The 14,090-nt window shown below is 40.3% G+C and overlaps 2 protein-coding genes across 11 annotated transcripts in view; one reads left to right on the forward strand and one right to left on the reverse strand.

Moving 5' to 3' along the window:
- cnksr1 (connector enhancer of kinase suppressor of Ras 1) overlaps nt 1–6,495 on the forward strand; it is a 30,001-nt gene extending 23,506 nt beyond the window's left edge. For 3 of the 6 annotated variants that reach the window (XM_086275552.1, XM_086275551.1, XM_086275550.1), the window contains 9 exons: nt 101–134; nt 1,131–1,306; nt 1,468–1,541; nt 1,696–1,767; nt 2,218–2,288; nt 2,613–2,683; nt 2,780–2,867; nt 3,099–3,283; nt 4,761–6,492. In XM_086275552.1, coding sequence (XP_086131678.1) covers nt 101–134; nt 1,131–1,306; nt 1,468–1,541; nt 1,696–1,767; nt 2,218–2,288; nt 2,613–2,683; nt 2,780–2,867; nt 3,099–3,283; nt 4,761–5,201 — 1,212 coding nt within the window. In that variant the 3' untranslated portion in view covers nt 5,202–6,492. Of the gene's footprint in view, nt 1–100; nt 135–1,130; nt 1,307–1,467; nt 1,542–1,695; nt 1,768–2,217; nt 2,289–2,612; nt 2,684–2,779; nt 2,868–3,098; nt 3,284–4,760 lie in introns of all 6 variants that reach the window. The other 3 variants (XM_086275555.1, XM_086275554.1, XM_086275553.1) reach the window with 3 other exon arrangements.
- Nucleotides 6,496–8,227: 1,732 nt separating this feature from the next.
- Nucleotides 8,228–12,253, reverse strand: cldn23l (claudin 23-like). 5 transcript variants are annotated; one of them, XM_086275562.1, is made up of 4 exons: nt 12,002–12,253; nt 11,744–11,829; nt 10,098–10,280; nt 8,228–9,881 (listed from the first exon to the last, which is right to left on the reverse strand). In XM_086275562.1, exon 4 carries the CDS (start codon nt 9,719–9,721, stop codon nt 8,978–8,980), a length of 744 nt encoding a protein of 247 aa, XP_086131688.1. In that variant the 5' UTR covers nt 9,722–9,881; nt 10,098–10,280; nt 11,744–11,829; nt 12,002–12,253; the 3' UTR covers nt 8,228–8,977. The 5 variants fall into 5 exon arrangements, with proteins under 5 accessions (XP_086131688.1, XP_086131691.1, XP_086131690.1 ...); XM_086275565.1 differs by lacking the exon at nt 11,744–11,829 and having other exon boundaries at nt 10,098–10,150; XM_086275564.1 differs by lacking the exon at nt 11,744–11,829.
- Nucleotides 12,254–14,090: the final 1,837 nt, after the last annotated feature.

A 14,090-nucleotide genomic window follows, 5' to 3' on the forward strand; every position in this document is an offset into this window, starting at 1 on the left:
TCACTAACAATTGTTTTTGTTACAATCCAGGCAATTAATGGTGATTTAATTAAAGTAAGCTTTTAAACACTGAGTGATCGCTGTCTGATTATCTTTTCAGGGGAACAAGGATGGTAAGAAGACCTCCACTAAAGGTACGATTTTCTTTATCACAGGACAATAAAATAAACAAAACACTGAAGTGTTTTTGTAATGACAAAATCAGCCCCGAACTGATAACTCCTCTGTAAGCTGTGGCTTATAGAAGAGTGTCTGTAAGACCAGGAGCACAGCAAATCTCCCTCACCAGGCGTGGCAGATGGACTGGTTGTGCCAGGTTTCTGCCTGTTAAAAAGGAGTTTTTCCTTTCCACTGCTAACAAAGGGCCATCTAATTACTGTGTTTTTCTCTCTATTATTATTATAGTTTCTTAAGCTCACAATATAAAGTGGCTCGAGGCAACTGTTGTTGCCATTTTGTGCCACATGAAATGGTCACAGAATGATAAGCATGTCCAAAACACAACTAAGACTAAAGAAAAACAATGAAAATAAAGCATTGCAAAGGAAAGAAGAGATAAATAGCCAAGAAATACATGCCTAAACAGAAACAAGAGGTAAAATATAATGATTCTTTAACAAAAAAATCCTGACTGAGGATGTTTTATTCCACTGAAAACCTGTAGAGTGCCTGAAACTTGTCCTGCAAAGGTTACTGGAAAACCCGATGGGAACAGTATGTACGGGTTAAGCAGTTAGTGAACTGTGTAACACAGTGTAACACAGTGTCAAATGTGAGAAGCGATGTGAGTTTGTTGGAAGCTTTATGGATGATACTAAGACAACTCAGCTGTGTGATACAGAGATTAGGAGGGTTCAGTTGCTGTGGCAATAATGTAGCAGTAAAGAATAACATGAATTGAGTGCTTGGAATTGCAAAGAAAGATCAAGTCGAATTCCCCCCAAATAAAAACTGCTTCGACTTAAATATTAAATCGTAAATTTTCTGTGCTTTTATATTTCCTGGAATGGTTTTAAAAGGATCTAATACTGGAGACATCGCAAAAGTCCAAAAAACCCCAAGAAATACCCAAAAATTTAGTTCACTTATCATGATCATTATCTCCCTTCTCTTCCTTATTTGTCTTTCAGGAAAGACGACGGCTATGAGCCGGCGTCGTGTGTCCTGCCGTGACTTGAGTCACCCCGACTGCGATGGTTGGCTCTGGAAGAAAAGAAAGGAGAGCAGTGTCTTCATTGCACAGAAGTGGCAACGGTTCTGGTTCGTGCTCAATGGGCCTCACATTTACTGGTACAAGAGTCAACAGGTGAGCAAAAAATCAAGAAAAAGGTCATCATCGCTGTTAGTTCATATAATACCTAAAGCACATGATCTATCTGAGTTAGTGCCACATGCATTATTAACTATCAAAATATTTTGCATTCATCTAATTGTCAGTATGTCTAATTTTCTTCAATTGTATTTCAGGAGGAGAAGGCAGAGGGGTTTCTCAATATATCCAGCTATGGCATAGAAAGCGCCGGAGAGCACAAGAGAAAATAGTAAGAGTGAACCCAGTGATGAGTCACATAATGGTGCCATAATGGAAAGCCATGGTTTAAAACAGCAATTATATTATGTATGCACATGTTCTGCATATTTAGGTCTTCATTTTTGTGACACCCCCGCTCCTTCTTTCTGTTTTCTCCCTACCAGCGTATTCCAAATGTGCCACCCGAAATTTCAGAACTTTATTTTCGCTGCGGACAATGTCAATGACATGAGCAAGTAAGTTCATACTGTATAATGATATAACAATGTCACAATCGGCTGGTTGTGTCGGGCACTAGCTCGAACACAATGCAGTTATTCATTCCTTTTGCTAACAGTCTATGTTAGAGGTGGTAAAGTTGTAACAGGTGGTGGTGTTCACTGCCCCCTGCTGGTTGCTTTTTTCAGGCTTCTCTAGTGAGACTGTTATGCATTGTTTAAAGATGTTATCCTCAACATACTCTCACTAGACACTTTATTAGATAGATGCTGCAAGTATCAAGCTGGACTCCCTTTTACCTTTTACATCCCAAAGGTGCTTTATTGAATTGAGATCAGGTGACTGTTGGAGGCCAGTTGTGAGTGCTGTGAACCTGGACACAGACCAGTACAGTACTTAATAATAAAGTGTTTAGGTAAATGTGTATGAATATTGGTGACATAGCTTATCCCCTTTTTTTTCATCAGATGGATCAACTGTCTGATTACAGCCATACAGAAGCACAAGAAGTTCAACAAAGGCCCAGATAATGAGGAAGGTGTGGAAACATTTCTCTTATGCTTTTAAATTTTTACTCTAAATCACTTAATTGTATGTGCACAATACAATTCATGTTTTCCCATATATTTCCTACGGCATTAGCAATAATGCATCGTGATGTGTCCTGCTTGAGCAAATAAATGGTAGATATAATGATATTTTCACCATAAAAAATAAGAGCAAATTGTAGTCTCATAATTATCTAGTAACACAGAGCATTATTGTTAATTACTGTAGCTTTGCCCATTTACAAATGGCAGTCCTGATGCTTCACATTTTAGGTAATGGCATTACATTGACAGCTGTGTTCATTTATAAACAGAGTGTTACAGTGAAACTGAATCAGAGAGCGAATCATCTCCTTCAACCCGCAGGAAAAACAAGGTTAGCTCGGTAAGAGAGTTATATATTGCACAAATAATCATTAAAGCATGCACATACACATCCAGATTACATTCATTTCATATTTGTCTTGATTATCTTTCTCAGAAGGTACAGTCCAGCACCCTACCTCTCCCCAAGGGTAAGAACAGGGCACCATTACCTAGACCTACAACAGAGGGCAGCAAAGGAACAGGTATTTGTTATGTCACACTGCCTCTCTCTTGTTCTCTCAGTAATAAAAAATGTCTTTAATCACAGCGTAATGAGTGTTAATATTTTAAGACTCATTAAGTTTTAATATTCTCTGAGAGAGTAAATAAGATTAATTGTGTTGTTTACTTACCTTTAATCCTGTTTTGGATAGATGGTTCACAACAACTGTGTGACTGTGTTTTTTTCCTGTGTGTTTCCTCCCTTCTGTTAGAACCTGGTCAGGTAGATGAGATGGGCATGATGCTAAACAATCTAAAGGAAGGGGGAGTTTCTCTGATCGGCCACGAGCAGCCGTTCACGCACGACCACTTCAGGAAGTCATTCATTCGGCGCAACAAAAATCCCGTCATCAATGAAAAGGCACTCACGCTCCGAGCTCTGCAAAGCACTCTAAAGGTGAGGAAAGGTCTTATCCAGTCTTACCTTTCCTTGTGTCTGCATGGAAACCCATGCGATTCAGCATTAACTCCAGCAACTGATACACAAAGCTGCGATGGTCCTGGGTCAGTGACCCAGTGTTTTCTGTTTTGTATTATTGATCTTTGATTTCTTGATGTGTCTTTGTTAATGCTTAGAGTTTTGGTTCTTGTGTTTAGTGTTTTGTTATATCTATCCATGTCCTCCCCTAGTGCTCTGTTCGTGTTCCTGAGTTTGTGTTTGTAAAACAGTTTGTAAATTTCCTGTTTTACTTTGAAGGTCTGTGTCTCTCATGTCTAGGTTCAGCTGTGTCCTCCCCTTGTGTGTTTATATAGTGTGGTTTCACCCGTGTTCATTGTCGCTCTGTCTGTGTTATTTGGGGAATCTCGGTGTTTTTCCCTGCGTGTCATTCCGTGAGTTATGGTTTCAGGTTTTGTTTGTTTCTAGTTTTCCCAGTTTAGGTTTATCTTTAGTTCTGTTCTCGCTTTTGTTGTTTTCACCTTCCAAAATAAAGCTCCTTCGCATCACAGCCAGTGCCCACATTTTGGGTCCTTTCTAAAAAAAACACCACACGACTGCTGCTGCAGCCGTGACAGTAGCAGGTACATTTATCACTGAGTGCATGACAAATGGCTCAGCTGGTGAATTAACCAAGCATCTTAATTATCGAAAGTTGCTCTGGCAGGAGCTATATAACAAAATTAAAAACTCAGCTTTTATTAGTAACTCGCTTTGGCCGTAGGGAACATGGAAGACATGGGTAAAACCACTCCTATTTAAAACTGCAACGCACTGTTTCCCACAGCTTGAAATTCACTCGGCGGTGATGGATGGTGTATATATGACAGATATTCCTTAAACTCCTCACATATTGTGAAATGAGAAAGTCTCATCCAAACACCTTCAAATTCAATACTGTTCTTGCTCAGTATCACAGGTGATTTATACTTCTAGTAAGTCTGTGCCGTAGGTAGATTGTAACTGCAAACCTCTCTGAAACCCTACGCCATACCCTGATGTGCACTTTCCTGGAAATGTAACTACACATCTCATGTTCATCTCCTGCTGTTGTTTCAGTTTTTAAATTAAAGAGTGGGAACCCAGGAGGGGAAAAAAGTCCCATCATTCTATTTATTTCTATTGTGGCTGGCACTTCATGTAAAACTGTCCACATAACCGCAAGGTAACTGAGACATAGCAGTGTTGGCCACTTATGCGTTGGCTATGCAAATATTCACTGCAGAAATCTAAATATAGGAAAAGAACATTGCATATATGCGCATACAGAGACTCCTCAGTTAAGTAGAGTGTTTGTGCAAGTTTTATGAAATGAGGCATGAATGAAACTATATCAAGAAACTGTCTTGCTCAGAAAGGTTTTTGTGTTCAAATGGTCAGAGGGTGATATTAAAATTCATCTGCATGGTCGCTGACTGGAAATGCTTTTTCTCCACAGGCCAAAGAAGCGGAGTTGCAGCAGATCAACAAGATCCTGGGCGACTCCGATCTGACACCTTCAAAGTACCGTCAGTGGAAGGAGAACAACGAGGAGCTGTTCAAGGAAATCAAGAAACTGGTCTCGCTCAAGGCCTCCAAAGCAGGGGACCATGCACCTGAGCAGGACACGCCCACTGAGGAGGTTGCCCTAGAAACTGTTGCCAAGGAAACAGCCGCCGCAGAGGCAGAAGGCGCATATAGACTAAGCCTTAGCGATGGGGAGCAGTTAGTCGATGCAGAGCCATCTGACGTTCTTCTGGAGATGTCACAAGCGTCTCCGAGCACAGACAGCAGCCCAGTATTAGAACTCTCTCTCGGCTCGCTCCAGGATTCAATAAACAAACAGCTGAGTGAAATGGCACAAAGTGGAGACACTTCAGAGAGCTACTTCTTCATTTAAAGCCACACCAGTTCAAAGTTGCTCTGTTTAATAACAGTTAATAATGTTAGACAAATGAAAGCTTTTCTTCATGCAACAATATGAGACAGCGCAGACAGTTTTTTTCATTGGGAGCAGTTAAAAGTTGTATTAAAAATGGCCACAAAATCAAACATTTTTAAATCATACTTGTTTGTCTTTTTGTTTAGGAAACAAATTTCGATAAATGACAAGTTTACAACAGCAAAGAGAACATGAAATTACCAAGTGTCACAGTCTCAGTTTGGTATATATTTATATAATTTTAAAATTATCATTCTTCTTCTTCTGTGGTTAAAAATACCATCAAGTATGACTTTGCTTGGAACTTGTGATATAAGTTGTACCTTTTGCAATGTGATATGTATGTACAGTTTTACTATAAATACTCTATGTATTTGTTTATTGACATTACCTTAATAAAGGTCCATGTGAATAATTTTGTACACAACTTTTACTCCAGAAACACTGCTATTGCTCGTCTGGGTAAGTCCTTTTCAAACTCCCTTCATGACCTTAATGAGAACCTTTCACCAAAAATTATATATTTAATGAACTTAAACCTCCTAAGACCTGAACTCTTTCATGGCATGCATTTTTAATTTCTCTTTGCTATTTGGGCTGATTGAGACCTGTTGAATGTAAAAACAAAGAAATATCTTTTTATCTGATTTTGCTCTTCAAGGGCCTGATATGCACCTATGAGGTCACTCGTTTTCAATTTCAGTAGAACAGTGGCAGTATAATGTCCTCGTAAGTGGATATCCAGCCCTTGTAGAGCAAAATTTAGTATTGTGGTCTAGACAACCCAAAATTTGGACACCGGGTCCTGGATCCTAGGAGAATAAAGAACAGCTGCGTGACAGCCGAGTTTCTCGATTACCTTTTGCCTGGATCTGCTGTAAATGCACTAAGACAGATGATGTCTTCCTGAATACTAAGACATCCCATGCGACCCTGCTGCTTTATACTGTAACCTTCACTTGCTCAATTAAAAAAAAGAGAGTGTAACGATCACTGAAGAGTGTTATGATGTTTTGTGATTTCCCGCAACTGAGTGGGAGATAACTGCCCAGACTTGGTAAAGTAGTGTGTCTGTGTTTCTAATAGAGATGGCACGATACCACTTTTTTATGTCCGATACCGATACCGATATCATAAATTTGGATATCTGCCGATACCGATATGAATCCGATAGTGTTTTTTTAATCAACAAAAGTGTTTTTTAAAATATCTTGCTGCATTTTGCAAGTCTGCAAGTTCATACTCAAGTTTAAAACAACAACTACACTAAAGCTATTCTGTTATACCTGTATGCAAAAAATTTTTTTCATAGTTCAGCAATACTGATCAATCTAATAAACTTAAACCTACACCATCCTCCCTATTCTGGTATTTTAAAGAGTACTTAGCGTAAATATTAAGCAACCTAACTAATAGGGTTCCAACTCCCAGCAACAACAAAAATAAATAAATAAAAAATAGGGAACCACCCCTCACGCTCCACCTCATGATGCTTAATCGACGTAATCAACCTTAATTTGATGCAGTGTGAAAAAAAATGCACAGAAATCAATTATTTTTCAAGAAATATTAAATAGATTCAACATCTTTCTTCAACAAAATTGCAGACTGCACAGATGGTACCTTCCCAAAGGAAAAAGTACTATAGCTTACTAGGGTATATATATTAGACTTAATAGTCACTATATACAGTAATTGACTTCTATTCCTTTTACATCAAATTAAAACTTTGGGTGTCAGATAATTATTTATTAAAAGCTCGACATTTTAAATGAGAATAAGAAAGAAAAGTGTGTCTTTGTGCCCCCTTTTCCCTGTTAATGCCCTATCGGCCCCCCTGGCTAAACTTTGCTAGATCCGCCCCTGCACAGTTACCAGCGTCAGCTATGAGTAGAAAGTAATATTAAATACATTCTAACAACAGCTGATCAAGCTTAAACGTGCTGCTGTTGTTCAGCCGCTGGTTTCCTCTTTCTGGTGCAAAGTGGGCCAAAAGCAAACTAGAGACACGGACTCGCGACAGAAAAGCCGATCAGCTGATCGTTAAGCAGTTTCACGATTGAAGTAGCAGCAAGAAGAGGCAGTCGCTCCATATATCGCTTGTTAAGCTTAACGCAGGAATCCTTTACAAACATTCAGAGATGGACTTACACACTTGCTTTACTTCTCTCGGGGATAACTTTGTCGGAGATGAAATGCCGGGTTGCTAGCGAAGCTCCAAATGCTATCCAGACCACAGCCGCTCTATCACGTGATGCATACTGCTCCGACGTGCTAACGTTCTGAGGTGAGTTACGGCGTGTTGCAAGTTTTGTGAGGTGCTTTCGTGATATTTAATGGATCGGATTACATTTTTTATTTTTCTCCGATATCCGATCCAGTAATTTAGGTCAGTATCGGACCGATACCGATACGTAATATCGGATCGGTCCATCTCTAGTTTCTAAATGTGTGTGTCTGTCTTCAGTGCATGAATTACACCCTCCTCTGTGTCTGAGACCTCTTTTAAGCCGTCCACTGACGTTTACTACTAAGTAGATAAAATGTTTATTTATGAGCTACTTGTTCTGTGCGAGCAGGTCTCAAATACCTGCGTTCTCAACCATGATGTGAATTTCTCTCCTCTCCTGAGGTTGTTTGTTGCCAGCTGAAGCGATTGAATTGGTTATTCTCACATCGGATTGCGATCTCTCCACGTGGCTCCAGGCAACATTCACATCTAACATCTATTCACATAATGTTGCTTGGTTTAAATGCAGTGAACTTGTCTGCCGTACAACATGTGAGATGATCACTCTGGCTCTCGGCCTCGTCTTAAGACAAATAATGTGAATTTATTTCCATATTAAACATGTAAATGTATTTAGCTTCCAAAGTTATCTTCATAAGTGAATTGCATGTGCTCCTATTTCCTGATTTCGTTTTTCTTCATTGCAGCATAACCTACCTAATCTGAAAAGTAATAAATAAATAAATGCAACAGATTGTGATAAATAGTTTTTTATTTAGTGCAACAAATATGAGCACAAAATGACAACACAAACCAGTCATTTGCAAGGAATAGAAAATACCCTTTTGTATATCCTCCTGTGACGCCTTCTTTAATATTCATAGTGCTCATCTTATTCCAGAAATATAATGTTACCCAGTGAAAGCTCCTCCTGTGCTCAAGAGCAGCAAATTCATCAACAAAACAGGATATCACATATAAATGTAAAGCTTTTTTTTCTGTTAACAACCAGCTTAATACAGATGAAACCGAGTGTGATGACCTTAAGAATTTAAGCTATTTTTTTAGGCTTCTGCTGGCATCATCTATGATTCACAGTTCTGTTCAGACAATTTTCTTCTTAACAGTACAAATGCATGGCTACAACGTAAAGGCAACACAAAGCAATACTTCAATCGTATTTCACCACATGTTGCATTTAAAGGCAGCGTGATGTTGAATCTTTTTCTAACGTGACATTCATCCATTTGTTTTTATTTACACCCCCAGATCATGTTTGTTCCTGTGTTAAAGGAGAGCTACATCCATTATGTTTAAACCTGCATGACAGTTCATTACTAAGCAGCAATGTCTGGTAGTCCACAGTCATTTATGAATTTATGACTTTTCATTACATAAGCTACACACTGAAAAGATAAAAATGGGTTTAGAAAGTGCCCTTAATGCTATTTTTTTTCTCTTTTCTGTCCACGCTTTCTTAAAGTTTAAAATGTTGGACAAGCTTCTAACAACTAACTTCATATACATCCATGTCAGGCTTGTTGGTCATTTCTGGACATGAGTGGCAGGGAGACACAGACAGCTCATGCCTAGATGGGCAGGTTGGGCATCGTGGTCGTTTGAAACTGAAAAGCAAAGCGGCGCCTCCCAACACCTGTAGACACGAACCCAGCCACCCAAAGTAAAGCGAGCCAGCTGGATGCAAGTTGAGGTGTGGGTACCGTGGGTTATGAATCCTTTGACTTGGATCCATCCCGAGTCTTTTAAGGTTGTGGGTGTAAACCCCTAACGCAGTCAGGCTCAGCAGCCCTGCTGTCACCACCAGAAGTCCTCCTGAGGCTGCTACACCTCTTAGAGGGAGATCTGCCCAGCACCGGACCCCGATGCAAGCCAGGACAATGCCAGTGCCGCACAGGAACAATGAGGTTAGCACCAAACCCTGTGCCAGACGAACCCTGGGGTCTCTCTGATACGGACCAGCCACAGGCCAGCACTGCCTCAAGTCAGAGCGCTCCACCTGCAGGCAGCTCTCCCATAGTCCATCAGAGCGCAACAAGATCAGTGCCTCCACTGAACTGGACCTGGTCCCATGACTTTTTGTTCCTGACCGGAGCAGACTTCCCGGTCCTGCCATTCCCAAATGTGCCTGTCCCTCTCTCCACTGGGGGGTGATGGCAGCAGTGAAGACTAGGACCAAACCCAAGGGGGCAAAAACGATCCCCATCACCATGGAGGCTGGAGTGTGCATCTTTTGTTCTCACAAATCCAGCTTGTCAGGAATAAAAAAAAATAGTACAGTACCAGTGTTCAGTATGCTACAAATATTTTACAAAACACAAATAACAGTGGTTGTTTCTCCAGACAGAGACATCGCCTGCTGGTCAAATCTTGGCATGGTTTACTCTGCTCTAAAAGAAGAAGAAGAAGAAGAACAGTTAGATAAAATCCTGTGTTTAAAAAAAAATCAATTTGTGTCACAAACATCTCCTCCACTTTCTGACAAGAAACACAAAGAGCTTTAGAGAGCTATAAATAAGACTGTGGCAAATGCAAAGACAGTCACTACAACGATCACAACATTAAAGATTTAACACGATAAAATAAGAAAAAAGCTCGCCCAGTACCTCTTAAACGAAAGTCTCATGTGTTTAATCTGCAGGCTCTTCATTCTGACTGCCTGAGTCAAAGAGAAGGTCAATGCGATGATGAGAGACAGAGAAAAGCAGAGGCAGAGCTGAAGTGGAGTAAACACAAGTGCACGAGCAGACGGAGAAAGCAGAAGGAGGTTTGGCTTCACTGCTCCTGCGCTGGACAGGGAAAAAAAACACACACACACAAAAACCCAGAGCAGTCGATGGCTGCCTCTGTTGCTAGGATACAATAACCTGGCCAGGCTCAACGTGGCAGTATGCGTGTGCGGTTGTGTTTATCACAAGACTTCTCTCTGCACAAGATGTGATGATCTCATGTGTACAAATGGTACAAATGTTGGCATACTTGAGTTTAGTGTGTGCGTGCGTGCGTATGTGTGTGTATGATGAGTGTGCCACTATTTTTTTTTTAATGTTTGAGGATTGATGGCCAGCTGTGACCTTGGTAGAATTCAGTCAGGTTAGTAATTATGTGAGGCCACTGTTTGAATGCAGAGTGAGTCTCAGACAGAACAGTAAAGAATGTCCCAGGAGAAGAGGACAGAGTGAAGACGTAAGTGAATCATGCAGACAAACAAGCCGGACATCTCTGTTAAACAAACAACGTCTGCAAAGATGTTATGATGACAATGCTGTAAGACGTGGCTCACTGTGTTTTTGCAAAGGAGGACGACTAGAAATGTTGAGGCTGTTTCTTATAATAATAATAATAATAATAATAATAATAATAATAATAATAATAATAATAATAATAAGCAGAAAATTATTATTATACCAAGCAAAATGTGTTTACACAAAAAAGTTTTTAACAAAGAAAAGTATTTTTATCTAAGGGACATGATGATAAAGTGTCACAAAACATGCAAGCTGTTAGTGAGCTGTACACATAAGAATGCAAACATTTAAAAAGTAAAAAAAAAAAAGTGCAACTATAGTTTAACATATTAGATATTACACAGATTCTTATCCATCATTAATTGTTTAATCATCTTTTCTTTATTATTACAAATTATATATATATATATATATATATATATATATATATATATATATATATATATATATATATATATATATATATATATATATATATATATATATATATATGATCCTGCATCTGAAGGTTAAGAAAACAAAGGAATGCCTATTTTTAAGCTTAACTTATAACTTACAGGAAGATATTGATCCAACAGCAATCACATTTGTAAATCTGACCTATAATTGATGGCGAGATATTACTTCCAGCAATGTCGCTTGGGAGCTGATGACATATAGCGTGACTGAGTCAGTCTTGTTCCTCTTTAATTTAATCGGAGATTACACTTTGCAAAGAAGCAGCTGTGGGCAGGAAAGGACAGAACGTACTAGAAAAATATTGTTTTAAACGTGCAGAGACAATTGTAGAATTTAGAGTAGAAATTTTGCATGAGAATGCATGTCTGGATGTGGATGCGGGACACAAGCTTCATAAACACAAATATCACTTGCTTGACTTTAGTGACATGACATAAAAATCATAGAAGATGACAGAGACAAGAATCAAAGCTCTGAGCCACCTGTGAGGGCTTTCATGTGCACCACAAAGTCTCACTTAGGTATGAATTATGTTCTATACACACTTGTTACTCTTGCAGCTGTCGCATTGCCAAGTCCATTGATTACTGCCACTGTAATGACTGTAAATGCAGTGCAGCTCCCTGAGGTGCTTGATTAGGTTTGATGCAGAAAAGAAAGACATAAAAAGGCCAGTCATGAGCCAAAAAATTCCAAGCATGCAGTACATTTTTAATAGCATTTTCCCTCATGAAGGCGTATTTGGAGCAAATACAAACACATGCACGCACACCGACACAGTCCATGAAGTAGCAGTCACTTACCATTCAGGAGGGGTTTGTTTGTATCTCACTGCAGATCGCTGGCTGCCTCCCTGCTGTCGTCTGAATGGCTAACATGTTTCTCTCTGTGGGAGCAGATGGTGCGACGACTTCTTTATTGTTCTTTTCCCTCTTTCTTCTCATCTGCCCTTGCTTTAAAAATTTCTCCACTTGCCTCTGCAACAATTTCCTCTGTCTTCATGTCTGTGTCCTTGTGTCTGCCCCCTCCTCTTTTTTTCCCCCCTGGCTGCTTCCTCAGCTGTCTGCTTCTCTTCCCCGCTATCCCACTTTCTCCTGGATGTGTTTCTCTCTTTGACTTGCCAATGTCTGTGTTATATCTAGGACAGTCCCTCCCTGCTTTTCCCTGTCGCTGTTGCCAAGTAGGGAATGTGGGGAGCTTTCTGGGTAATACCAACACTTCAATCTGCCTGTTTTCGACCACATAGAGGTGTTCGAAAATCAAAATCTGACTGCTTATTGTTTGCCTTTTTATGAATCCTGTTTTGTTTTGAGAACACGGACATAGGGACACAAGCTTGCACAATCACTCCCACACTGGCAGGTGTCCCAATTTATGTGGGACTGCAGAGCATTTTTATCCTTTTTCCTTCATGCCACATTTTGATTGGCTGAAACATGAAGTAAACACTGCAAGACAGGCACTGCAAAAGGGAAGAGAAGGCAGTCATAGTGGTCAAAGGGTAGTTTAACCTGTAGGTGTCTTTGGCTGGATACACTTTGAACATGGAAAGGTGTGAGCCACTAAAAAGTCACAGTTTGTGGAGATGCATTGGAAACTACTACAAACCTAGAAATGTCTTGATTGTTAGAGTTTTAATGTCAAAAAGAGATGCATACAGCTGCAACCCCAATAAAGCCTCAGGACAAAGAAGTTCCGTCACATGCCAGATCTATAACTCTTTCAGTTTGTGTGAAAAAAGTACATCCAATGATTGTTAATTGACAGAAGCACCTACAGCAACATTGCTTTCTGTATGACCTTTACTCTCAAGGTCCTGCCACAGCATTTCAATTGGGTTGAGGTCCAGACATTCTGTTGTTCCTGGGATCACTGTCATGTTGTATGACCCAGTTTTAGCTTTAAAATTAGCTGTTGGACCGATGATCACATACTTGATTCTAGTGTAGACTCCAAGCTGCCTCGGTCCGAGTAAAAGGCTGTTAAACAATTGCAAAACAATTCTTCATACCTCCACCACTGTGCTCTACTGTTGGACAGTTGGTATGAGGTGCTTCCTGTGCTTCCTGCCTCTGTTTATCATGCTTTCACATCTCCTTTCCTAAGGACTTTGATCCAGACATCTTGTTGTTCATATGCAACATTGTAAACCTAAGATGTATTTTTTTTTTAGCATTGCACGACCTGACTTTTGGGTGAATTTGCAAGGACATCCATCCCTGAGAACATTGTGGCAATTCACCCGAAAGACAAAACTCCTAAACACAAACTTAACAATGTGGTGTATGCTGTACAGTGCAGCGAGGAATGCTCAGACCTCTACATTGGAGAGACCAAACAGCCACTTCACAAGCGCATGGCACAACACAGAAGAGCCACCTCCACAGGACAAGACTCAGCAGTCCATCTGCATCTTAAGGATAAAGGACACTCTTTTGAGGATGCCAATGTTCACATTTTGGACAGAGAGGACAGATGGTTTGAAAGAGGAGTGAAAGAAGCCATCTATGTCCACTGTGAGCGACCATCTTTGAACAGAGGCGGGGGTTTACGACACCAACTCTTTGCCATCTATAATTCAGTTTTGAGTTCCCTTCCCAGACGCCTTAACGCCCACTCACATCCTGGGCCATCTGACCTCAGGAATTCGCATGATAAGGTGGGGCCAGGTTTCACAATGAACACACCCGAAACTCTGGCGGACTGGGACCCACACCCAGTTTCACACCTTGGCTCAGGCAATTAGAGGATCATCAGGGGGTCCTTTTGTCCCTCTGTGGGGGGTTACTCCCACTAGGTTTATATCTGGGACTCTCCACCATTTGACCTTAGAACTGAAGAAGCTTCTCGGATGAGAGGTGAAACATCTTCAAGCAACTTAAAGAAGTCCAG

This window comes from Aulonocara sp. 'chitande type north' Nkhata Bay, linkage group LG19 (genome assembly GCF_057382095.1).
Source record: "Aulonocara sp. 'chitande type north' Nkhata Bay isolate Kocher_YH1m ecotype deep benthic linkage group LG19, A_spYH_male_GT1.1, whole genome shotgun sequence".
Classification (NCBI taxonomy): Eukaryota; Metazoa; Chordata; class Actinopteri; order Cichliformes; family Cichlidae; genus Aulonocara; species Aulonocara sp. 'chitande type north' Nkhata Bay.

Excerpts from the sequence above, each read along its gene's own strand:
- cldn23l (XM_086275565.1), bottom strand. The coding sequence starts at position 9,721 with ATGCACACTCCAGCCTCCATGGTGATGGGGATCGTTTTTGCCCCCTTG.